This window comes from Oncorhynchus mykiss, chromosome 13, assembly GCF_013265735.2.
Source record: "Oncorhynchus mykiss isolate Arlee chromosome 13, USDA_OmykA_1.1, whole genome shotgun sequence".
Lineage (NCBI taxonomy): Eukaryota > Metazoa > Chordata > Actinopteri > Salmoniformes > Salmonidae > Oncorhynchus > Oncorhynchus mykiss.
The window spans coordinates 34,445,693-34,472,468 of NC_048577.1; the positions used below are offsets into that span (position 1 = coordinate 34,445,693).

The 26,776-nt window shown below is 44.5% G+C and overlaps 1 protein-coding gene across 2 annotated transcripts in view; it reads left to right on the plus strand.

The window, feature by feature from the left end:
• The first annotated feature begins 12,415 nt into the window (after nt 1–12,415).
• Nucleotides 12,416–26,776, plus strand: part of LOC110486183 (rap guanine nucleotide exchange factor-like 1) — a 32,987-nt gene continuing 18,626 nt past the window's right edge. For both annotated transcript variants that reach the window (XM_021557604.2, XM_021557605.2), the window contains exon 1: nt 12,416–13,680. In XM_021557604.2, the coding sequence (XP_021413279.2) occupies nt 13,299–13,680 (382 nt within the window). In that variant the 5' untranslated portion in view covers nt 12,416–13,298. The remainder of the gene's footprint in view (nt 13,681–26,776) is intronic.

Consider the following 26,776-nt stretch of genomic DNA (forward strand, 5'->3'; position numbering starts at 1 on the left):
TTGCAATTTGTAGTCTATGACATTTCAGATTTAGATATCTTTTTTTTTTATCACAAAGTAGTTTGGTTGTAGTGAACTACTTTTTCAAAGTGTAACTTCAGTTCGCAGCAGCTAATGGGGCTCCTGATACATACTAAACACTAAAACTATATTTTTCTTAAGGGACGTTTTAGTGTAGCTTAACTTCTTTCAGTGTGAAGTTATTAGTAGCTTGGTAAACTATGTTTTCAGAGTAGCTTCCCCAACACGGAGCACCAATCACCCTCCTTGTGAATATTTACAGTGGGGCAAAAAAGTATTTAGTCAGCCACCAATTGTGCAAGATCTCCCACTTAAAAAGATGACAGAGGCCTGTAATTTTCATCATAGGTACACTTCAACTATGACAGACAAAATGAGAAAATAAATCCAGAAAATCACATCATAGGATTTTTAATGAATTTATTTGCAAATTATGGTGGAAAATAAGTATTTGGTCAATAACAAAAGTTTATCTCAATACTTTGTTATATACCCTTTGTTGGCAATGACAGAGGTCAAACGTTTTCTGTAAGTCTTCACAAGGTTTTCACACACGGTTGCTGGTATTTTGGCCCATTCCTCCATGCAGATCTCCACTAGAGCAGTGATGTTTTGGGGCTGTTGCTGGGCAACACAGACTTTCAACTCCCTCCAAAGATTTTCTATTGGGTTGAGATCTGGAGACTGGCTAGGCCACTTCAGGACCTTGAAATGCTTCTTACGAAGCCACTCCTTCGTTGCCCGGGCAGTGTGTTTGGGATCATTGTCATGCTAAAAGACCCAGCCACGTTTCATCTTCAATGCCCTTGCTGATGGTAGGCTTTGTTACGTTGGTCCCAGCTCTCTGCAGGTCATTCACTAGGTCCCCCCGTGTGGTTCTGGGATTTTTGCTCACCGTTCTTGTGATCATTTTGACCCCACGGTGTGAGATCTTGCGTGGAGCCCCAGATTGAGGGAGATTATCAGTAGTCTTGTATGTCTTCCATTTCCTAATAATAGCTCCCACAGTTGATTTCTTCAAACCAAGCTGCTTACCTATAGTAGATTGAGTCTTCCCAGCCTGGTGCAGGTCTATAATTTTGTTTCTGGTGTCCTTTAACAGCTCTTTGGTCTAGGCCAATGTGGAGTTTGGAGTGTGACTGTTTGAGGTTGTGGACAGGTGTCTTTTATACTGATAACTAGTTCAAACAGGTGCCATTAATACAGGTAACGAGTGGAGGACAGAGGAGACTCTTAAAGAAGAAGTTACAGGTCTGTGAGAGCCAGAAATCTTGCTTGTTTGTAGGTGACCAAATACTTATTTTCCACCATAATTTGCAAATAAATTCATAAAAAATCCTACAATGTGATTTTCTGGATTTTTTTTTCTCATTTTGTCTGTCATAGTTGACGTGTACCTGTGATGAAAATTACAGGCCTCTCTCATCTTTTTAAATGGGAGAACTTGCACAATTGGTGGCTGACTAAATACATTTTTGCCCCACTGTATTTGCCCACAGCCAGAAAGAGAGAATTCAGCCACCAGCAGACAGTAACGGTAGAATCAAAGTGTTTCTATAGCACCCAGCCATATTATGAGTCACACAGAAACCTTGTATTGCAGATACTGGACTCGTGTACTACTCATCCCCCTGCTTTAACAACCATGTTATAAGTGGCCTAATATATTCAGTACATTTGGAATGAAGACGCTCAGCATTTACATTACAACGCTGTCTCTTTTCCACACCTATGCTGTCCAATAGCAGGCTCTGTCTCATGCTTTTTTAATGCAGTTGACGAGCGACTCATTTCATCGCACGTTGTTCATGGAGGCAGCTGCCATGTGAGGTTTTGGATTGACAGTTCTAAACTGTTGCTTGTGTTCTGGCCCGGGAGGGATCACAGCCATGTTTCTTATGTAAACAGGCTCATTTGAAGAAGAAATAAATGAATTATTCTTGCCATTGATGTTTTGTGCATTTTAATTAGCTTTGCGAAATGGGTTCACGACACCTCCCACACAATCAACGAAGCTGGCCAACATTTTCTCACAAACCCATTTTCAAGTTTTTTCTCTCCCACTCTTTAATGCAGACCTTCTTCTGCTGCTGCTTGTTACTATGGTATCATGCTGTAATCCCATTCTCTCTCTAACTGTCAATCTTGTTTTCTTCCTGAAAGCCCTTCTTTACCCCCCTCTCTTCCCCAATCCCCTCAAACCTCTTACCCCTCACCACTCTCTTCCCCCTACCCCACAAAACCGCTTCCCCCTCAACCCCATTACTTTCCCTTATTGCCTCAGTATCCACCCCAGCCCCCTTCCTTCCTCTCCTGTCCCTGATGAATGTGTAACATATGGATTCCCCTCTCTCCCCTTCGCCTCTCTCCCCTTTGCTTCTCTCCCTCTTTTGTGTCCGGCCCTCTCGACTTGTGTGGGCAGAGTTGAAGTGAATGGCTCTGTTTCGGTTGTATTGTTGTCGGGCCCCTTTGGCCTCCATATGCACCACCACCAACAGACTGGCTTTCGGATGTAGCGTGGCATTATGTGTACATATTCCTGTTCCATTCCATTACTTTGAATTATGTGTATTTGGTAGTTGTTAGATTACATGTTAGATATTGCTGCACTGTCGGAACTAGAAGCACAAGCATTTCGCTACACTCGCAATTGCATCTGCTAACCATGTGTATGTGACCAATATGATTTGATTTGATGTGCCTGCTGGGGTTTCACGGATGTGCATGCTATGCGTGAAACCTGCGAGTGTGTGCGCTGAGGGGAGCGGGAGAGTCTATTCTGTGTCCCCCTCAATACCTGCCAACTCCACTAACATGCAGCGGCACACACATGTATCCTTAATGGCCCATCTTTGACAGTCCTGTATATTTAACGCAGGGTCCCCCAGTCCTTGTTTTTGTTCAGCATCGCGGTGCGCGTCGCGGAGGTGGGGCCCGTCCTCCCGTCCCATTGTAACTGTTACAGGCCAAACAAAGCACCCTGCCACCAAGGGTGGTGATGTCACCACGACGCAACCCCCTAACCCCCCATCCATGTGTGTGTGTGTGTGAGACACACGTCATTAAACTCAGGCATGATTCATGGCAGCCTCAGTTGCTCTGTAGTGCTCATCCATAGACAAATTATCTGTCTGTAAGGCTCCGGCTAATGAGTGACGGTCAGGACAGCACATCACATAAGGCCCAGATACTCTTCTGCTCCCTCACTCCTACATTGACGCATAGAACATGACTCACGCTATCACACTGTAGTGTACAGGGCCTGCACTCTCTCTCTGGGTCTCTCTCAGTCTGCTACACTGACTGTCTGCCTCTTCTTCCATCTAAATCCCTCTGTCTCTCTTTCTTTCTCTCCCTCCCTGTTTTGGTCTGTTGCGACTCCTCTCACCCCGTCTGGACTCCTCTCACCCCGTCTGGACTCCTCTCACCCCGTCTGGACTCCTGCGCTGGGGGCGGGGTCGGATCACACACTGGCTCTAGTGACAGTGTTCTTCTGTTTGACACTTAGGCTGTCACGAATGAGTGTGCAAGGGAGTGCAAAGTGTGAGGGTGCTCCTCTCCTCTCTTTCTATCTTCTTTGTTTACCCCTTTCCCAACACGGAAATATATTTTTTAAAACATGTCAACTAAGTTTTTACGTCTTTCATGAAGCCTTACGGCTGTGTTTAGGTAGGTAGACCATTTGATGACCCTTCTTGAACATCTAAGTCCCGTTTGAGCCAATGTAAAAATGATCTGAAGTTCAGTGTTGTGACACTGAATAGACCTCAAGATGACTCGTCGACTGCCAATAGCAGTAACCCTATGGCTTGTGAGTATACAGATGTAGGATATGAATTTGATCCCTCTTTAGTTGCTGAGAATTTTCCTGCGAGGCAGGAAATGCAAACTTGAACTGTATTCAAGGTTTAAAAAGGCTTCAACAGTTTGTAATTTCCACTTTAAAATGTCAGACTTGATTTGCCCGGATGAAAATTTGGCAAGAATTATAATTCACATAATAATTAACATTTTCTGTTGTTGCACGATTATTTTCCTGCTGGCTCAAATTAAGATCCTACACTTAGAAAAAAAGGGTTCCAAAGGGGTTATTCAGCTGTCCCCATAGGAGAACAATTTTTGGTTCCAGGTAGAACCGTTTTGGTTCCAGGTAGAACTCTTTTGGGTTCCATGTAGAACCCTCTGTGTAAAGGGTACTATATGGAACTCAAAAGGGATCTAACTGGAACCAAAAAGGTTCCACTATAGGGACAGCTGAAGAACCCTTTAAGATTCTAGATAGCACCGGTATAGAAAGATGAGAATGTTTGTATTTATTTAACATTTATTTAACTTGGCAAGTCAGTTAAGAACAAATTCTTATTTACAATGACTAGGAACAGTGGGTTAATTGCCTTGTTCAGGGGCAGAACGACAGATTTTTACCTTGTCAGCTCGGGGATTTGATCTAGCAACCTTTCGGGTTACTGGCTCAACACGCTAACCACTAGGCTACCTGCTGAGAGATGAGTAATAATGAGAGATGAGTAATAGCTCTTGTTGGGCTACTCGAGCAGTATGTGTGAGTTTATTCCCTGTTGAAGGACTCTGATTTGGAACTGTCTGAACTGACTCATCTGCGCCGGGCTGAAATCGGGAGATGCAATTCAAAACAGCAGAGCCAAAACGATGGCACATTCTGTCTGTCCTTGCAACCGAGACAGAACATTTAGCAGCTCTCAACTAAATATGCAGCATCAGATAGACGTCTGGAGTGCATGTGTGGGTGGATGTGAAGGGATGGAGGAATGGGTGGGGTGGGTGTTGAGAATGAGAAGTGAAAGCTCCATTTATCAGAGTGCTTGAAGGTTGGGAGTCTGTTTGAGGAGTTAAGGATCATCTTTTTAGGAGTGGAACGGCCCCAGAGGGCAGAGCAGCCTCCCTCCTCCCAGATACCCAGAGGAGAGCCAGTGGAGCGTTGGAGGCTCTGACAGAGAGCCAGCTGATCTCCATCCTCAGACACACTCAGGTGACCGGCCTCATTTATCTCTCAGAGGGGCGGGGCGGGGCTCCCTCCTTGGCTTTGTTTGTGTGTGTAGCCCATGGAGCCCTGAGGGAATGTGTGTGTGTGTGTGTGTGTGTGTGTATTTCATTGGGGTTGTCCAGATGAGTCATCACAGATGTGCACCTCCCTCCCTCCAACTATGTCCGTCCATCAGTAGAGCAGAGAGTGGAGTGTAGCGAGTGCATTAGGCACCCTGGGTCATTTGTCATCTTGGTGGATGACACATTGGAGAGGCACAGCACCGCTGAGAATCACATTCAATACAGTCACTGACTGATAGGATTACCCAATCGCCGTGGCAACGTCTGTCTCGCTGTTGTTCAGCCACAGTGAATATCAATTCAATATTTTTTCATGTTTTTTTTTACTCCTAGAGATGTCCTAAGGTACAGAGCAAGTGTGCCACTATAACCTCATGGATTCTAAGCTGATTCCAGTCATTCATAAGAAAACAGAATGACATCAATCTTGATCCAATTGAACACAAGTGATACTTTGCTCAGTTTGCTTTTTTTTTTTTTTTTTTTTTTTTTTTTTTTTTACCACACCAAACAGACTATCCACAGTAAAGGACATTAGGTGGAACTAAAAACCTATAGCTCTGGTAACTGTGTGTCAATAAAAGTCTCTATGTGACCCTGTGACCTTGCTGACCTCAGCTCCATAGAAAACCATTCGCCATTGGAAGGCCAGTGCTCCCATAATAGCTAATCTGGTGATCATACTAGAACCTTCATGTGACATTTTCCACCCGTGTGTGGTAAGTGCAAATGAAAAGGTTATGACCAGTAACCTCATAGTTGACCCCCGCCCCCTTCCCTTTCCTCTCCCTCCCAGCCTGTTCATTCACCTTTTAGCACCTCTATGCTTCCCTTAAAAGACATTTGATTGCATAGGCCAGAGTGGAGATACTGGTTTCGTCCATAGTATGGTGTAAAGCACAAGTGCTAATTTTGGGAGTGCAGGGGATTCCTTAGTGGGAAAACCCAGTGCCCACACAGACCAGGCAGTTACAGAGAAAGCAGAAGTGGAGGAGGAGGACGGAGAGAAGGAGCAGAGGGGACAGTACCGTAACATGATAACCATATCCTCATTTAGTAACACGGCAGACCTTGTGACCGAGGGCAATGCTTGCAATCACTACTACGCAACATAGCTCTGCGTCATAGTTTTGTGGTCAAACCTTGTTACCATAGTTACCAAAGGGAGTTATTGTTTGGTGTGAATTATTTTTAATTTGTGGCATTTCCAGAAATAGAGCAGTAAGTGTTGTGTTGTTAAGAAAAGCCTAAAAAAAACTTTAGAGGGACAAAGCCTGAAAGAGGACACGGCCTGTTCTTCTCTGTCAAATAAAAGACGAATTGACGTTGACGTCTGTGCCCAGTGGGCTAATTCCCAACTTGACCCTGCAGAAACTTTGCTGCTGTCAAAAGTCCACTGACTTAGCTAGCAGGTGCAGCTCAAGTTGTTATCTGATACCTCAGGAGTGCTGGAAAGAGGTATGGCTGCAATGGATAGTGAGAAAGTTACAGACTCACAAATATCATAACCCCCCCCCTTTAATACACATATATGTGAATTTATCCCAATACTTTTGGTCCCCTAAAATGTGGGGACCGTACAAAAAGCGCTGTCATTTCTAAACGGTTCACCTGATATATATGAAAATACCCTCAAATCAAAAGCTGACAGTCTGCACTTTAACCATAGTCATTGTATCATTTCACATCCAAAGTGCTGGAGTACAGAAGTAAAACCCCCCAAAATGTGTCACTCTGCCAATACTTTTGGAGTTCACTGTATATCAAAGTGTTGGAAGTGATATCAAAGTGTTGGAAGTGATATCAAAGTGTTGGAAGTGATATCAAAGTGTTGGAAGTGATATCAAAGTGTTGGAAGTGATATCAAAGTGTTGGAAGTGCAGGGGATTTCTCAGTGGGAATACCCAGTGTCCACACAGACCAGGCAGTTACAGAGAAAGCAGAAGTGGAGGAGGAGGACGGAGAGAAGAAACAGAAAGCCAGGGCTGAGGGGATGTGGAAGTCACAGGAGGTCGGTGGCACCCTAATTGGAGAGGACGGGCTCGTGGTAATGACTGGAGCGGAACAGGTGGAATGGTATCAAATACATCAAACACATAGTTTCCAGGTGTTTGACGCCATTCCATTCGCTCCGTTCCAGCCCTTATTATGAGCCGTCGTCCCCTCAGCTGCCTCCTGTGGTGGAAGTACAGTACAGTATAGTGATAACCGTATCCTCATTTAGTAATGACCTTGTGACCGAGGGCAATGCTTGCAATCACTAATACACAACATAGCTCTGCATCATAGTTTTGTGGTCAAACCTTGTTACCATAGTTACCGACGGGAGTTATTGTTTGGTGTAAATACTTTTTCATTCAGGGCATTTCTGGAAATAGAGCAGTAAGAAAATGTATGTGTTGTTAAGAAAAGCCCACCCAAAAAACTTTAGAGGATCAAAGCCTTAAAGAGGACACAGACCATCTTGCTCTTTTAGAATGCAAAATTCCAAGCTCAGTCAATTCAACATCTATTCCACGATGGTTCAATGTAATTTCATTGAAATGACTTGGAAACAACGTTGACTCAACCAGTATGTGACCAGTGGAGAGAGACAGGAGAGAGAGAAGAGAGAGCATGTGTGTGTGTGTGTGTGTGTGTGTGTGTGTGCGTGCGTGCGTGAATGAGTGGGGGACACCACTCCTGTGTCAGTGATGTGGGGCAGAGAGGTTTCCCTGAGATAAGTCACTCACTACACACGTTCCCCATCGACATTCCTCCCCATCGACATCCCTCCCCATCGACATCCCTCCCCATCGACATCCCTACAGCTCCGGGCCAGACGTTGCTGAGCTTGGCATATTGCCAGCTGTGACGGAAGGCTGTGGTCTCTGTGTGTAAGCGCTCCTGTCACTCACAGACAGGCGCTAGGGAGCTAGTGCCTTGTGTCAATAGGGACAGAGAGTGTGGATGAGCTAAAGGAACCAGTGACAAGGACGAGGTCATTCCTCAAGGAGATCAGACAATCAGAACTATTGTCTCAGGGGGCTTGAAAATCCATGCACGATCCCACAGCTAAAAACTCAACTGCATTGTGGTTGGTTGTGTGCGAGGTAGGCTTCACTACTACTGTCAGGCACTGTCTCGTTTGACATTTTAGAGAGGGCCACAATGCTTGCCGTTCACTGCAAAAAAACTCACGGGTAACTTTAGCAGTTATTAAGATGTTTCTACACTGCCTCAATGTCCAGGCAATAGCCTGAATGAGTCCGTGTGCAGTAGGTTGAGAGAGAAAAGATGCTCCCAAGTGCATGTTATTGAGAAGAGAAGCCATGCTTTTCAATATCCCCAGCCATGAGCACTCTTACTCTGACATGTGTTGTGTGGCACCTGTGTGCTCGCTGTCTGGAAAGACCTCTTGCATAGGCATGGAGCCGGATCAGTCATCCGTGGGTGGGCGGAATCGGATCCCGTATTTACTCTGAAACAAAGTATTGAGTATGCGGCAGCTCAGAGTGAGTATACCGTTTCCTCCTGCAGTCCAGTTGATCAACAGGATGGTGATGAAACCCTAAGCGACACCTGATAAGGTTCCATTTCATCATGAGTGCCTCGGCTGCTGTTTTCTGTTCAAGCCTCACGCTCTGTTGTTATATCATCATAGCTCCACTCATTGGCCTCGTTAAGTTATATCTTTCTTTGAAGTTCTTTAAGCCTTTTCGAGACCTTGTTTATTTTACATTTAATAAAAGGTCTGCCCCAAACTGGCATTTTTATCAAAATTTCTTATACAAATATGACAAATATAACTTCATTTGTTCCATCGAATAGGCTACCACAATCAATATCACTCAATTGGTGATTCCAAAAATAGATCCTGAATGATTTTCAATCACCGGCCACAAGTCCTGGAGTAATGAAGTCACTACTGCTGTTCAAATGGCCGCAGCTGGTTTAAACAGAGCAAATTACATTTGAATGGAACTTAACTAAGAAAGGCCTTCTCTGAAATAAGGTCAAATACATTGTGCTTAGATTAATAATTAATCAATCCCTGAGTTATGCCTTTAATGAACTACTAAATCTAATAAGTGAATGGGGATTTTAATAATTGATTAATTGGCTTCCATCCAACCCCTAACTTCTTCACAAATAGTCAGTAAGCCTATGCTCTTTCTTTGATGCTTCAGCCCTTGCAATATGAATTTATTCAATTATTTTAACATAACAGAGATACTATATGTCCTTCACCATGTTTGTTACAATGTCCATCGAACCTCACTGAACTGAAAAATGACAACCCAATAATCTGTGGAGCATTATATTAGGTGCCTGCCTTGGAACCATGTGTTCTTCTGTTAGTGTCACTGGTTGTGACTGCCACCTGTCCATATAGACAGCACCCATCCACCCACAATTAACAATGGGGCATGGGCCATTTGAGCAAATAGGCATATCCACAACAAAAGAGAAGATAGAGCAAGACGACACCACAACTGACATGTAGAATTGTCTTGTTCTACAACTGACATATAGAACTAGCATATAGAACTCTTGTTCTTGACCGGTGTGTGTATAAAGGGTTAACCTGCCACACACGTGTGTTTTCAGCAGGGCTCTAGGCTTTTGGGGACCCTAGGCGAGATTTGGTTTGAAGGCACACAAACTGTTAAAAACATAGCTGACATGGCTGACGTGCTTAAACAAATGTGGTTTCTAATGGCAATTGGGATGTACAAACTATGGCATAAGGGGACGATGAGCGGATAAGAGGCAATCCATAATTTTGATTAAAACATTAGTGAGCGAGCTAGGACGGACGTAGTCAATATAACCATTTGTTCAGCACTGTTGAAATGTACAGCAACAGAATTCAGAACATGGGCCAGAACATGGGCTGTTCTTACAGTATTCTCCCTGTACACCAAGTCAGAACCATAGGATAAATAAAGCAGACAATGAAAGATCTTATGATATTTGATGATTACATTTCTCTAAAACAGGCTATAGGTTACATGTGCACCACCAAGTCAGAACAGTAGGCTAAGTTCTGAAGGCGAAAGGGACCAAATTATTAGAGTGAGGCACATGAGCTACCAATGGCTTACTACACAACATACACTTAGTACTACTTTGTTAACTACAGTATACATATCTCCCGGGCATATTACATCATTTATGCAGCAGCATACAATACTTTCTTTGGAGTTACCTTGTTGTGCTGTGCTCACTTGAAAAGGAAGGTGGCTCGGAGGTCCTTCGTGGGCAGATTTTGTCATCAAACTTTGTCATCAAAGTCTGGCATTCTCAGAATTTATGCTGCTTTCAAGACAACTGGGAAAAAAGTTAGCCACTCATTCCTTCCAAAACACTCATTGTTGAATTTTCGATTTACAAGTAGTTGTGTAGTGTTATGTCCAATGGCAGATGAGCACCGATACGTTTTATCTATAATTTCTCTTCATATGACAAGTATTGAAAGGATTTGCCAGTAGATTGTCGACTTGATTCATGATGATGACTGCTAGCTTGCTAGCTAAGATTTTGAAAGTATGATGTTGACATGATCAGTCCAATCAAAGCTACAGTAGATATGTGATTTGATGTCATTTTATCTGTGGCCAATGACCTTGAGCCTTCTTGGATGGAAACTTCTAATGCAACTCTATGGCAGCACCCAAGGGGCTTGACATTTCTAGCTCTCCCCGTAGATTTTGAGGTGATGTAGTGTCCACATGAGTGACAGAACACTGAACCAATCACGGCGCAACTAGAGAACATCACCAACCCCTACGCTCCGTATTTTCCGCATGCCGGCCCTCCACCACAGACAGCACTAAGCTAGGCTGAAACACCTGCATTTTGGAGCTGCCTTGATCAAGAAAACAAAAAAATAGACCATGTTTGTCTGTGGCTTTATTAACTCAATGCTTTTTTTTTCTTCCATTGTTGTTATTTTGGCATTAATACATGTCACATATCAGTTTGCAAACAACCTTTTTTTTTTTGCTAAACAGGTGGGGCTAGTTGGTCTCCATTTAGTAATTTTAACAACAATTTATTCCAATATCAAAAATACAATGTACATTTCAAAGCTTATGTTTGAAGCACTGAATGGAACAAATTGTAGATTGTAAATATCCACTGAGTGAACAAAACATTAGGAACATATTCCTAATATTGAGTTTCACCCCCTTTTGTCCTCGGAACAGCCTCAATTTGTCAGGGCGTGGACTCTACAAGGTGTCGAAAGCGTTCCACATGGACGCTGGCCCAGGTTGACTCCAATGCTTCCCACAGTTGTGTCAAGTTGGCTGGATGTCCTTTGGGTGGTGGACCATTCTTGATACACACGGGAAACTGTTGAGCTTGAAAATCCCAGCAGCGTTGCAGTGCTTGACACACACACACACTGACACAAATGTGTGTGCCTGGCACCTACTACCATATCCGTTCAAAGGCACTTAAATCCTTTATCTTGCCCATTCACCCGCTGAGTGGCACACAAACACAATCCACGCCTCAATTGACAAGGATAAAAAAAAAAAAACTTCTTCAACCAATCTACTTCCCTTTGTCTATACTAGTTAAAGTGGATTTAACAGGTGACATCAACAAGATTTTCAACCACATTCACCTGGTTAGTGTGTGTCATGGAAAGAGCAGGTGTTCCTAATGATTTGTGCACTCAGTGTCATTTTCCACACAGTATTTGACTAACTTGACATACAACATAAAACTTTATTTTTTTTTTGTATCCACCGGCAGGTTGTGAGCATGTTGAGAAATACGTCAATCTTACAGTTTCATTGTCCTTATACAGTACATACTGTACGTAGGACAAATCATCAGAAATAGAAGTATTGTCAAGTAGTTGTCCAAATGTAGCACGGTGTTGTATGCCATCTCTGCTCCATGCGACATTGTACAAGACCCCCGTTTCTATGTGACTTGTCAACTGATACAGTATCCACCTGTCTCTCGGCTTGAAACGTACCCTTAGTGCCTGGTCGGTAACTCCGACATGATTACCACAAGTTTAGATAGCTGCGTAGACTAACTTATCAACCAAAAAAAAAAGGTTTAGCTGACATGGGCTAATTGAGTGGTTGTCAGTGACTGACATAACTAGAGGGAAACTGCTGATGCACAACTACATTTCGAAATGGCACCTTGTGCATACTACTATTCTAGCGCTAAACAGTAAGTTTAGACCCCAACTGAGTCCCCCCATCAAAAATGTTTTAAATGTTTGTTTTTATTGTTCGGGGCCCCCTAGCGGCTGGGGGGCACGAGACAACCACCTATATAATTTATGCCAAGGACCGGCCCTGGTTTTCCGTGGGAGTGAGCAGCTGCCATTCAGCAGGCACTGAGGAGTACTGACTGCAACAAACGCGCAACTGCAGATGAAGGAAGGAAGGAATGGAGGGAGTGAGTGAGCGAGCTAATATAGCAGCGGTCCCAAATACAGCACGTTCACACTCTTCGGGGGTGTGCGTTTGTCCACACAGAGCTCGAACCACTGCATTCAATAAGCATTCAAACGGAGAAGGGGAGAGGGAAACGCTGGTACTTATCTGAACAAGCTCCCACACATGCTGAGGGGCCGAGGCCATTCCCACTGGCGATATTACTGCAGTAGATTGCTTTGACGCCAGCAGCAAGACATACCCCATGCGGCAGAGACGCGTCGCATTTGTCGCTGGTAAAAAGCTACTGGGGCGCCTATTTACCACCCCCCGCTGTTATCCTTATATTTTGTTTCGGTTTATCGCACTGTGCTCTGCTGAGAGTGTGTGTTCGTCATCCAGTGTATTTTGGCCGCTGCTTGAAACTGACAAACATTGTTCCTTGACGCGCCCGAAACGTCTGCAGAGGTGGAGACGCCAGGGAGCGGTTGTTGTGGAGCAGGTTTGGATATTTTGCGATAAATGCCACTCAGCCAGAACGGGCAGTCGTCTGTGAGCACGCTGTCGCCGACGTCGATAGACTGCTGCTTCACAAATCGGATTTTTACACTGATCTTTTAAAATCATGATTTGACAAATGGGTTAATTATTTCCATGCAAGAGCTTACTACGAAGACAGGTCAATAGAAGTACGCATGGATGCTTGTATAATGTAGTCACACAACGATAGTTCCTGCAGAGGTATTCAGTTAATATCAATCACCATCGAAAAAAACATTTTTTTTGCGGTATTGTATCAAAATGCCGGCGGGAATGAAGCCCCTGGAAAAGTTTTTGAAGAAACAGACAACGGCGCTCACTCGAGCTGGTGGCTTTGGGGAGAAGGCGACTGGCACTGGCGCTTCTCGGCGGCGAGCCAGCCTGTCTCGGGTGGTTCCGTTTTTCAGGGAGACTTCTCCAGAGAGCGGTCCGGCCAGGGAGGTGTTCAGCCCGGACACTGAGGAAGCACCGTGCTGGCCCTCGGCCACTGCGGACATTAGGAGCCCGTCGCTGTCTAGCGATGAGCAAAGCTCCGAGACGAGTCTGGACACGAGCTGGACCCCGCTTCCTGCGGACACACCGGACAACCTGGCGCTGGCGCTCCTGGACAGTGTGGCGGGCAAACGATATGGCAACTGCACAGGTAAATGGACCTTGTCAATCAACCGCATTTATGCAACACAATGCATCCACCTATTGGCCTGTCAATCATCACACTCAGTTGTTTGACTAATTCCTCAACTGTTTCACACCAAATCATGGTGTTCTTGCGTTTCACTTTTGCAAATTAGCCAAGCTATTCACTTGTCAAAGGAATGTAGTCTATCCAGGAACCCAAAACTACCATTTGGTCCTTGATTAGGCTATATCCTAGTCTATAGGTCTACATAGGCTATTGAAAATAACTAAGCTTTTGCTTATTTTCTCCAATAACAGAAACCCCAAATAATCAGTCAGTGATCTATTCCAGGCTGTAGAATGATTGGATTAGGCGGTGGTTGGTGCAGAAGGGTTTCTTCCCATCATTGCCTTGTTATATTAACTGATTCTACGGTTACATAAGAACGGCTGTCCTCGTTAAGAAAAAAATGAAAGTCTGTTATTAAAAGGGATGGTCCAGATGTTTCTCACGCCTCTAGAAAAGAAGACCTCGCAAATTGAATCATATTTACGTGTTGGTGGCACTTAAAACCCAAAACGAAACTCTCCCAAAATCTAATGTGTAGGGTTCAGTTTATTCAACGTAACATTTTGATTGAGCTCATGTGCACTTGCCTATTACAGTAGCAGCATGTCTTTCATAAGGAAACTGGCTGCTTCATGATCGGTCATGGAGGATCGCGCTAGTCTTCGCACATTGGCTGCTGAGCTTGTGCACTTTTATTTATTTATTTCTAAAAAAGGAGGTCATGATTCTCATCCTAAAATGCAATGTTTCTGTTGGCAGCTAAAGAGCAGACGATACAATGGGTTGAATCATGTTTTATTCTACATTATTATCCTAAAGGCTTTGATCCAAAATTGATTTTGTATCACAAGGGATTGTGAGGAGATGAGTATGCAGAATTCAAACAATAATATGTTGAACATTTTGTAAACCAATCTAGAAGATACCATTGCACACTTTAAATAAGAAGAATATCCGCACCCTACATATCTGTAGCATTTCTCTCCATATTTCCTGTGACTATAACAAATATGAATTGGTATCGTTAGCGTCAAAGGTGCCAGATGCATAGCCACTCTGGTGTGTGTGTCAGATCTATTGACTCTGCCCTTTAGACTCTCCAAATTGAAATTTGGAGGTTGTGACCAATTTTTTTGAATTAAACCCAGACAGGGTTGGGGGAGTAACTGATTAATCAGCTACATGTAATCTGATTACGAAAAATGAACCCTAATCAATTACGTTGCCAGCAAAAATATGAATCAAATTACAGATACTTTTGTAAAACTACACGATTACTTCTTGGATTACTTTGAAATTCAGAAAGCATATTCGCGGTAAAAAACAACAACATTCCATTCAGCATTGAAAAGGGGGTTTACGTTTGTTCCCCCTGTCGATTCTGACTCCGTTGTCGTTAATTCATCTCTCCTAATTAGTCTTTCAAGCTTCCACCTGGGTTTGAATCTTCCTGATGTCCAGTAAGGAGGGGACTTGCTGGGCGTCTCAAATCGAACCAAGTTCTACTTTAGCCAATGTGGCCAGTGAGGTTTGCATGTGCTGCCTCCTAAAGGGAAAAGTAATCTAAAACTGAATCGGATTACATTGCCGAGTTTCTGTATAATCCAAAAATGAGGCTACTGATTACAATTTTGTACAGGTAACGGATTAAGCCTAGAAAGCAACCCACGCAACGCTGAGCCCAGATATGAATACACTGTAATAAAGCAACCATAAACATATGTTTGTGATGGAGCTGGTGATGGGTTCTTGGAATGGTGCCAGAGAAGATTCCCAGGCAGTTGTTGTTGAAGGCAAGTAGGTTAGTGGTCATGATGTGATGTATGCCTATCCCGTGGGGGATGGTTGGGTGAGTGATACGCTGCATTAGATGACACCCCTGCTGTCAATGTCTACCTTTTGAGTGAATCCTCCAGTATGTCCATTTTTACTATGCAGCTTTGCCACTGCCATACCTCATTGTGAGATTATATTTTTTCTCCACTGCTTATCTCAACAAGTCCTGCAGTAACAGGATTTATTAACAGAGTTTTCCAAGGTGGATTGCCAGGGCTTCCTGTGTAACATGCAGATTTTCCTCCCAGCCAATCCTCGGATTCTGGTCAATGTATATGTTGCATTGGCGCATGATGTGGGTTTCGCACACTGTAACACTATTGCCAGGTCTCTCTGGGGAAATCCAATAGGTTTATGAAGTACGACTGTGATGTGCTGTTCAGGCATTATTACGGGCAACGGTGAACAGCTCAATTTAAAATATGATCAGGAAATGTCTCAGAATGAACACCGGCAATTAGCTGTGTGGAGGACTCTTATTGAGATCTACTGTTTAGTGATAATCCACAACAGTTCCTTTTGCTCTGTGCCAGGAGGAATCTGTTCTACCTAGGTTATTTTAGTGCATAAGGGTTCACTGCACCTCCAGACAATTTTCACAGAACTATTCTGCTTGCGGGCAACCATCCCCCATTATGCATTGCAAAGCCAGTGGTACCTCCTTTCCGATGACCTCGCTGACCTGCTCCCCGGGTCATCCTGTATGTTCCTGTCAAACTGACTGAGCCTGAATTGACTGAGCTCGAATTCCTCTCTCTTGCTCTTGTTTTTTTGTTGTCAATTTCCCCCTACTGTATTCTACAGGAAAAGGCATATCTCCACTGCATCATTCATAAGACGAGAGAAGCAGCATAGTATTTGCTAGAGATTGAATTGACTTTGTATAGCAGCCAATGGTCGTGTTTGAAACGGCAGGTGTGATTCCAGAATGAATCAAAATGGGAGATTGTATTGATACATGGGTTAATGTTGAACCTTATCTATGTATGCTTTGAGTTTGACAAATACATATACAGAGAACTTGGTTGTCGTACGTCTGAAGAGGGTTCATGAGAGTTCATCTGGTCCATTCCAAAAGGTCACTATTTTGTTTGACTTTCATTTTTTTTTTTCTCCCTCAGACTCATTTTTCTCTTTGACTTAATTCACTTCAGCGAGCTGCGTTGGTGTTATAAACACTTAGGGAACTGCAACCCAGATAGCTTTAAATATGTTTAATCTCGTTTAACCTGTTTCTTGGAGGGCCGAGCTCGCTGCTGTTTGGATGGGGATGTTCTAGAATATGTAGAAAATCTGAAAAAGCGCGGCTAATCCAGGATTAGTTACCAATAGCGGACCAGATTGAGTGGACCTGCCCACCCTTACATGTGGAGCAGAAATTAATCTTTGGATTATGGATCTAGATTGGTTTATATAGTCTGAATGTTTCTAATTCGGAAGTGTGTCTATTGGATGCAAATGTGTTTATGGTGAAACAATGTCAACAAGGTCCACTATGACCTAAACACGGCATGCTCCCCTTGCACCTTATGACTCTCTGTCTCACACACTCCTGTCTGACACACTACCTGACAGACCTGAGTACACCACACCCAATAACATTTTACCACCCCATACCACAGTGCTCTCACGGAGATACTATGCACCAGGCTGTCCATATCAGCAGTCCCAGATCAGTGTTGGCTGAGTGGCGCTCCAAACACCATAAACCGTCTGAGTCACTGCCCTCTGCTTGTGTGTGTGTGTGTGTGTGTGTGTGTGAGAGAGGGGGAGACCGAGCCGCAGGTGAAGAACAGATTAGAAGCATTTTGACAGCCCCTATCTAAAAAGTCCCGTCCTTTTTCCAAGGTCAACGGCCCTGCTCTTGTGTAACCCTGTTTTACCTTGTGGTTTCATTTCTTGTCCAATCACACCATTGGTTCTCGGAACGGGCGTGTTGAGGCAAGGGTTAGGCAATTTATTTTCAGGTGTGTACAGTCTCCGAGTTACAGTGGAAGTCGAGATCAAAACAATCTGTTAATGAAGCCACGTCTAACTTGCGATGCGTGTTTCAACCTGGGAAACCACATGTCTACAGTCCCATTCCCACTATTATTGTCTGACGAAAACAGATGGATTGACTCTCCGCATAATAACAAAGCGGGTGAATTTGCCTCTCCACATCCTGTACATTTTGGACTGGACACATTTTTAGTAGACCATGGTATTGCATGTAAAAGCATGAAACTAAACAAGTAGAAGAGATTTAAACCGGTCACCCACGGGTACAATAATGGGTTAAAATAACTATGGTCGATACAGACGAGGGTGTCGGGGGCCCTGGAGATGCTGCAGCAGTTGCTTACAGTACATTACATGGTGGTTTTGTGTTGCAGCAGCAGAATGACAAGGACTTGGGGGGGGGGGGGGGGGGGGGGGGGGGGTTGATGTTGGCTTTGAAACACTTGCAATGCAGAGGGAACATGTCTTGTATCAAAAGCTCCACATCAGTCATTCACAAAGCCAAGTGGGATGTTTAAACTAGACTTTAGCTTCGCTTGATGCTCTCATTGCTTTTACATTCCACATCCAGAGAGACGCTCCTTAGGCGGTTGTTCTGAGGCACGCAGCTGCAAAGTCTTGTGGAACGAAAGGCGAGTGGCGGAAAAGGGACAAAGTGCAGAGAGAAAATGTGATTGCGTTGGGCAGTGTGGGAGGGATTCTGATGATTCTTTTATGTAAAGAAAGAGGGATTAAAAGAGAAGCTGCTAGCCTAGTGCCCACTCCTTTTGGATGCTTTTACATAAGGAAGGGAGGGATGGCTGACCCCCCCCCCCCCCTTACATGCCTGCACTCTCCTCTCCTCTTTAGCCCACGCACCTGGACCACTCTGGGGACAGGAGAGCACGATGGGGCCCTCCAGGGCTGATTGACTTGCCTTACTGTGTGTGTGTGTCTCTGTAGGTTTATTTTGCGTGTGTGTGTGCACTTTGATGCATGTGTTTGGATTTCTGTACTTTTTTTAGCTTGGATGGATGTGTGCATTTATGTGCTTGCATAAGAGTGTGTGCTTGGATGTGTGTGTGTGAGAGAGCGGGTTGGAGCTTGTCTATCTGTGTGCCCGGCGTGGAAAAGAGGCTCTCCAGCACAGCACCTGTTCACATGGCAACCAGCACTCGCAGGGAAGCAAGAGGAGGAGGAGGAGGAGTGGGAGGAAGAGAAACAGAGGGAGTGCAGGAAGGAAGGAGTTGAGTGTTTGAGAACATGAGACTTGGGAGAGAGGGAATAGAGCTTCCATAAACTATGTGGACAGTGTGCCAGCCAGTGAGAGGAAGGGGACAGAGCGATTGAGCAAAAGACACTTGTTAACTGGCTTCTGTATCATAAGGATGTTCTCATCTAATCAGCACTTCTTTACCTACTAGCCTATCCAGGTGGGCTGATGACAAGTAGATCAGTGCAGTGGCTTCTTTCTCTGAGTGTTGACCATCCAGAGGGAGTCGGGTTGCAGCAGCCTAGCCAGCCGGGTAGTGACGATGACTTACCCTGGTGAACTGCCCCGCCACTTGACATCCTTTGATGTGACAGGAGCAGTGGTTATTTTCTCTGCCGTGCGAGGTGCCACATTAGGCACACACGCTCGCACACAGATGGCCCCAAGCACGCTAGGAGAAACGCCGCTAACCAGCGCCAGTAATAACAACCCTCCGTCCTCCGTCCCTCCCCCTGTAACACTAAATATTGACCCAGGAACAGGCCTAATCGCAGGGGATAGTAGACCAATCAACTTGGCAGGCTTAGGAATCTGATTTGGGAACAGTTGTATTAGAGAGAATTGACTAGCATGGAAAAATGTCAGGTTACATTTAAGGGACACTCACTCAATCCAGGGCCGAGAAGCATACTCTCTCCAGAATGGTCCCCAGCATAAGGGCCAGAGGAAGATGTACATGCTACATGATGATAAACTGAGAGGATTTGGAGAAGGCAAGAAGCCACTATGGCAGGTGCATTGTTACTTAGAGTATCCTCTGAACACACAGTGTGAAGAGCAAAATGTTAGTAGTTCAAACTTTCCAACGAAAGCATTGTGGGGTAGATTCTTCTTTCAGAACCTCGAGGAAACGTCAGTGACGAGAAATGGAGGAAAGGTGAAAGGCATATGTTTGCAGTAGCCATCTCCTCCTGAGTTCTGCTGTCAGAAGGGCTCCAACAGAGACCCATCAATCCAAACCTTCAGTTCCAACATGGTCTTTAAATGTGTGAATAGCAGACAAAAGGTCACAGCAGCTGAGTTGAAGGGCAACGATGTGTGCTCAGAACCTAAACTGAGGAAAAACGCCTTAGCCTTTTCTTTCTTGGTGAAGTCTATTGATTAAGGGTGTTTCCCATGGCAGCCATGTGTGTTTGTTCATGTGCACTTATTCTTATAGCTCTGTCACAGGGGCGTGTACTAGAGGGAGACGCCATGTGGGCGTATCGCTTAGACATCTAGGGCGTGACCCGTAGTGTTGCTTGGTGGGTGTCTTGGGGAAATAACAACGTGCATGAAGTGTCCTATTACAGTGGACCTATAATAAACAGTAGAGCAGTGCTTCCAAATCTGGATATATATATATATATTAGGACCAGTCAAAAGTTTGGACACCTACTCATTCCAGGGTTTTTCTTTTCTTTTTTACAATTTTCTACATTGTAGAATAGTAGTGAAGACTTAAACTATGAAATAACACAGGGAATCATGTACAGTCGTGGCCATAAGTTTTGAGAATGACACAAATATTAATTTCCACAAAGTTTGCTTTTATTGACAATTACATGAAGTTGATGCAAAGAGTCAATATTTGCAGTGTTGACCCTTCTTTTTCAAGACCTCTGCAATCAACCCTGGCATGCTGTCAACTAACTGGGCCACATCTGACTGATGGCAGCCCATTGTTGCATAATCAATGCTTGGAGTTTGTCAGAATTTGTGGGTTTTTGTTTGTCTACCCGCCTCTTGAGGATTGACCACACGTTCTCAATGGGATTAAGGTCTGGGGAGTTTCCTGGCCATGGACCCAAAATATCGATGTTTTGTTCCCCGAGCCACTTAGTTATCACTTTTTCCTTATGACTAGGTGCTCCATCATGCTGGAAAAGGCATTGTTCGTCACCAAACTGTCCCTGGATGGTTGGGAGAAGTTGCTCTTGGAGGATGTGTTGGTACCATTCTTTATTCATGACTGTGTTCTTAGGCAAAATTATGAGTGAGCCCACTCCCTTGGATGAGAAGCAACCCCACACATGAATGGTCTCAGGATGCTTTACTGTTGGCATGACACAGGACTGATGGTAGCGCTCACCTTGTCTTCTCCGGACAATTATTTTCCAGATGCCCCAAACAATCGGAATGGGGATTCATCAGTCCAATCCCTGTACCTTTTGCAGAATATCAGTCTGTTCCTGATGTTTTTCCTGGAGAGAAGTGGCTTCTTTCTGCCCTTCTTGACACCAGGCCATTCTCAAAGTCTTCGCCTCACGGTGCATGCAGATGCACTCACACCTGCCTGCTGCCATTCCTGAGCAAGCTCTGTACTGGTGGTGCCCGATCCCGCAGCTGAATCAACTTTCGGAGACGGTCCTGGCGATTGCTGGACTTGCTTGGGCGCCCTGAAGCCTTCTTCACAACAATTGAACCGCTCTCCTTGAAGTTCTTGATGATCCGATAAATGGTTGATTTAGGTGCAATCTTACTGGCAGCAATATCCTTGCCTGTGAAGCCCTTTTTGTGCAAAGCAATGATGCACGTGTTTCCTTGCAGGTAACCATGGTTGACAGAGGAAGAGCAATTATTCCAAGCACCACCCTCCTTTTGAAGCTTCCAGTCTGTTTTTCGAACTCAATCAGCATGACGGAGTGATCTCCAGCCTTGTTCTCTTCAACACTCACACCTGTGTTAATGAGAGAATCACTGATGTGATGTCAGCTGGTCCTTTTGTGGCAGGGCTGAAATGCAGTGGAAATGTTTTTTGGGGATTCAGTTCATTTGCATGGCAAAGAGGAACTTTGCAATTAATTGCAATTAATCTGATCACTCTTCATAACATTTTGGAGTATATGCAAATTGCCATCATACAAACTGAGGTAGCAGACTTTGTAAAAATTTATATTTTTTGTCATTCTCAACTTTTGGCCATAACTGTAGAAACCACAAAAGTGTTCAACAAATCAAAATATATTTGAAATTCTTCAAAGTTTGCATCAAGGCAATCTTTGCACACTCTTGGTATTCTCTCAACCAGCTTCTTTGCGTCTTGAAGGAGTTCCCACATATGCTGAGCACTTTTTGTCTGTTTTTCCTTCACTCTGCGGTCCAACTCATCCCAAACCATCTCTATTGGGTTGAGGTCGGGTGACTGTGGAGGTCAGGTCATCTGATGCAGCACTTCATCACTCTCCTTCTTGGTCAAATAGCCCTTACACAGCCTGGAGGTGTGTTAGGTCATTGTGCTGTTGAAAAACAAATGATAGTCACACTAAGCGCAAACCAGATGGGATGGCATATCGTTGCAGAATGCTGTGGTAGCCATGCCTGATTCACACAGTCTCCTCTAAACAGTTGATTTTGAGATGTGTCTGTTACTTGAACTCTGAAGCATTTATTTGGGCTGCAATTTCTGAGGCTGGTAACTCTAATGAACTTATCCTCTGCAGCAGAGTTAACTCTGGGTCTTCCTTTCCTGTGGTGGTCCTCATGAGAGCCAGTTTCATCATAGCGCTTGGTGCTTTTTGCGACGGCACTTGAAGAAACGTTCGCTACACCCGTAATAACATTGCTAAACACGTGTATGAGACCAATAAAATTTTATTCAACATTTTCCGGATTGACTGACCTTCATGTCTTAAAGTAATGATGGACTGTTGCTTCTTTTTACTTATTTGAACTGTTCTTTTCATAATATGGACTTGGTCTTTTACCAAATAGGGCTTTTTTCTGTATACCACCCCACCTTGCCACAACACAACTGATTGGCTCAAACGCATTAGAAGGAAAGACATTCCACAAATGAACTTCTAACAAGGCACACCTGTAAATTGAGATGCATTCCAGGTGACGACTTCATGAAGCTGGTTGAGGGAATGCCAAGAGTGTGCAAAGCTGTCAAGGCAAAGGGTTGCAACTTTGAAGAATCTAAAATATAATTGTGTATTTCTTTAACACTTTTTTTGGTTGCTACATGATTCCATGTGTTATTTCATAGTTTTGATATCTTCACTATTATTCTACAATGTAGAATTTTTTATTTTTTTTAAACACGAATGAGTATGTGTGTCCAAACCTTTTGACTGGTACTTCATCTATGTGTCTGATACTTTCCCACAAGTGTGGATAATGCTATGTGACTGGCACAGGCATTTCCTCAAGTTGGATGCCCTCGGATGCATATTTGAGCCTTTCTTCAGACGAGTCTCTCCACTGCCCAAAAAGGGAGGGTTGTGGTTGGGGAGGGAATGCCTCCGCGTAGCTCCTGGGTGCAGCTTGAATTAGGTTAACCAGAGAAGAGGGCTGCCGTTCACTATGAACAGCAGGGAACCAATGCTGCGTGTCTGTGTTTATGTTTGTCACCATTTGCTTTAGGGTTACTAACTAAATCCAGATTGTCCATGCATATCTGCTTTGTGTGTGAATTTTTCCTCTGCCATTTCAACGCAGGATTGTGTATGTGTGCGCGTGTGTTTTTATATTTGCCCTGGTGTTCATTTGCATGTCAATGGCTGTGTGTATGGAGGTGGAGAATGAGAATTGTCATGGAGAAGGTGGGCAGAGGGCTGGAGATGCACCAGATAAGTGGGACAAGCGCCGACAGGCAGATGCAGAGAGTACACACACAAACTCGCCCACACACACACACACACACTCTCTCTACCTCTCCATCTGACCGCTTCTTGCTGAAACCCAAACACTTAAGAGGGCGCTGAGGGCGCGTGTGTGTGCATAGTAAGGTAGAGTACAGTCAAAAAGACAAGGTCACCATAGAAACGGGATACGTATCACAGTTTTATATAACTGCATACCAGACGAGTTCAGTTAGTAGCTAGGGATGGGCTGAAATCTGCTTTTGTGTCTCCAATATTAAATCAAATGTATTTATAAAGCCCTTTTTTACATCAGCAGATGTCACAAAGTGCTGTACAGAAACCCAGCCTAAAAACCCAAACAGCAAGCAATGCAGATGTAGAAGGACAGTGGCTTTGAAAAACTCTCTAGAAGGGCAGAAACATAGGAAGAAACCTAGAGAGGAACCAGGCTCTGAGGGGTGGCCAGTCCTCTTCTGGCTGTGCCAGGTTGAGATTATAAGAGTACATGGCCATTAAGGACCAGCAGGGTCACAGCGGTTGTAGAGGGTGCAACAGGTCAGCACCTCCGGAGTAAATATCTTGTTTTTGAATCAGTCCCACTGGTTCACATCCAGATCCAAACCACATGTACAGATGTTGCTTTATGAGTGGTCTCCAGAGCTCGCGTTATGATTCTGAAACTACTCCCCCTTGGTATGAGGTGGTTCACAGCTGTGACTTGAACAACAACCTCCCATCTCTCCATCCTGACATTTTCCACCCCTGAAGGGAGTGTGCACTCCTCCCTTCCCAGCCGTTGTGCTTCCTGCAGGGCCAGAGAGAAAGGGGGATAGGGTGTTCTTCAAGGCTGTATGCTCTGCCCACTCCAAATCTCAAACACGCATGCATGGCCTTCACCCCGCCCCCCCCCTCCCACCACAGCCCTCTTGCCGTTTGAATGCAGGCACAGACTGTGGGAGGTGGGCAGGGAGGGAGTGTTTCTTTTTAATTTAATTTATTTTCTGTTTATGCACAGGTGTTTGAATGAGAGAGTCTGTCATCTGTAAATTAGTTTTGTACGTGCATGTATGTGTAGTATCCATTTGAAATAATCTACCTTCATGAATGCGTAAGCTTGCACGTTTATGTGTACATGTACTGCGTGTGCGTGGGGGTGCACATGTTTGAGATTCTGGGGCGTATGTGTTTTGTGTCTGTGTTTATGTGGGAGTTGGATTTGTGCTCCTCTCCCACTCCTGTCATGTGGAGCAGTGTGCTCAATTCTAATCTGAGCCAGAGATTTTCTGCACTTTAAGCTTCTGCAAAATGCGTGGTGGGAGGAGAGAAAGCGAGAGAACAGGCTTTGGCGAGAGGGAAAACGTCTTCCCACCCCTGTTACGTGTGCCGATCCATCTTCAGCACATGCTATTTTTCTCTTTGGCGTGGAAGTTGGAGACACCGTGTTAAAGTTTGACAGAGGAGCAGGGAGATTATCAGTGGCCATCTCTCTCTGTTACCACTGTGTGGATCTACGAGCCTGTCAAAATGGGTCTTCCCCCTCATCTAGAACATGAATGGATGGAACAGACATCCCCAACAAAACACAGTGGCAACCTGCCCGAGAGCCTGGCAGCCATATTGGATGAGTCAAACATGATGCCTTCTCTCACATTCAGATCTATGCTGGCCTCTTACTATGAGACTTTAGAATGTAAGCTCCACATGAAACAAACAAGGAATGTGTCCTCTCTATGCTATTTGTTTCTATGGTCTCATCTGCCACACTGCACTTCATAGCTAGCTCTGTAGTGCCCTGCTGTTCCTTTGCAGGTATGGAGTTGAACATATGTGCTATTTTCCTGTGGTCACACACACAGCTCCAGGGGGATAATGATGAGGAAGAAGATTGAAACCTGTGTCCCTTCACCCCTCTTCCTCACTCACTCACCCACTCCTCTAATTCTCTCTTTCTCATGCACTTTCCTCTGTTTCTCTCTCCTTTGCATCCCATTTGTTTCTCCTCCGCCACCCACGTTCACACTCTCTCTCTCGAGCTCTTTCGTTCCTCTCCTCTCTCTTTGCTTTGCCTGTCTGTTGCTACTTTCATATTGTTCTGTTTGCTTCCTCTGCTCAACTTTTGCTGATCTTCCTCTCCCTCTCTCTCTTTCTGGGCTCAGTCTCACTGCAGCCACTCAACGTGGCGTCTCCCAGGCAACTGTGGGGAAACCAGTACTGCCAAGAGGTCGACAATACGTGGACTCACTCACTGCAGCACGCAGAGACTACAGACACACACACAGACACACACGCTAGCATGCACAGTCGAACACACAATACATCATTAAATGTCATCCACACATGGACACCGACACCATATATTACGTTCATTGGAAGAGCATAATTGCCATATGTAGTGGATACTTTAGGCAGTGAGTGGATCAGAAGCCTCTATTACAATCAAGCATGGTACATAGACCCTAGAAGTAGAATCACATACAGAGAATGACATCTGAAGTTATTCATGATATCCAATGTCACACAGTATGTTCTTTCGTTCCTGTTGAAATATGAAGGATTCAGTTAGAATGGGCCAGGAGGAAGAGCGGTCTGAACAGGTCTTAATCTAGTGGTGATCGAACAGTGACAGCCAACACCTCCATGCTTTCTACGCTTTATGAATCCAAAGCAGGTATTGCCATTCCACTGTCCCAGCCCCGCTCCAACGTGTGCCAAATTCAAATACACACACACACCCCCTCAGAGGTCAGTGGGTTCCATTTTGTGACCGTCTCAGTCTTGGATCGAGCATGGGGGAGGTTGGATTAGCACGTCTAGTGAGTGCGCTCTTAATGATGCACTCTGGGTAATGGAATTTGAGGCGCCACTCTTTGTGTCGCAGCTTCTAGTAATTTTCATAAAAACCTTTTTTTTACATTTAAAAAAAAAACATATCCCGAACAGAGACATCTGCAGTCCTACATTGTCAACATCCTCACACCCCTAGTGTGTGTGTGTGTGTGTGTTTGGTGTCTTGTTGATGATTAGTGTGTTAATACCTGTCTGTAAAATAGAACACTTTTATCCCATATGTCTGACCCTGTGAGGTCAGGTATCCACTTGCCTGCTTATCCCCATAATACCAGCAGTAAACTAGGTAAAGTCAATCCTGTCACAATCGCATGTCACCGGTAACAATCCCTCCACACTCCGTCTACCGCTTGTCCAGAATAACAACTTCCCCTAACCAGAGAGGAAATGGGCCTACACTTTCCAATTTCATCCGCCTCGTTTGTTGTCATTTTGAAATAGTAATAATACAGCACGAGTCAATGAAATCTCATCTGATTTAGTGGGATTGGGGCGACTTTAACCGCAGTCCAGCCGGTCCGCGACTCCTGGTCAGGGTTTATAAATA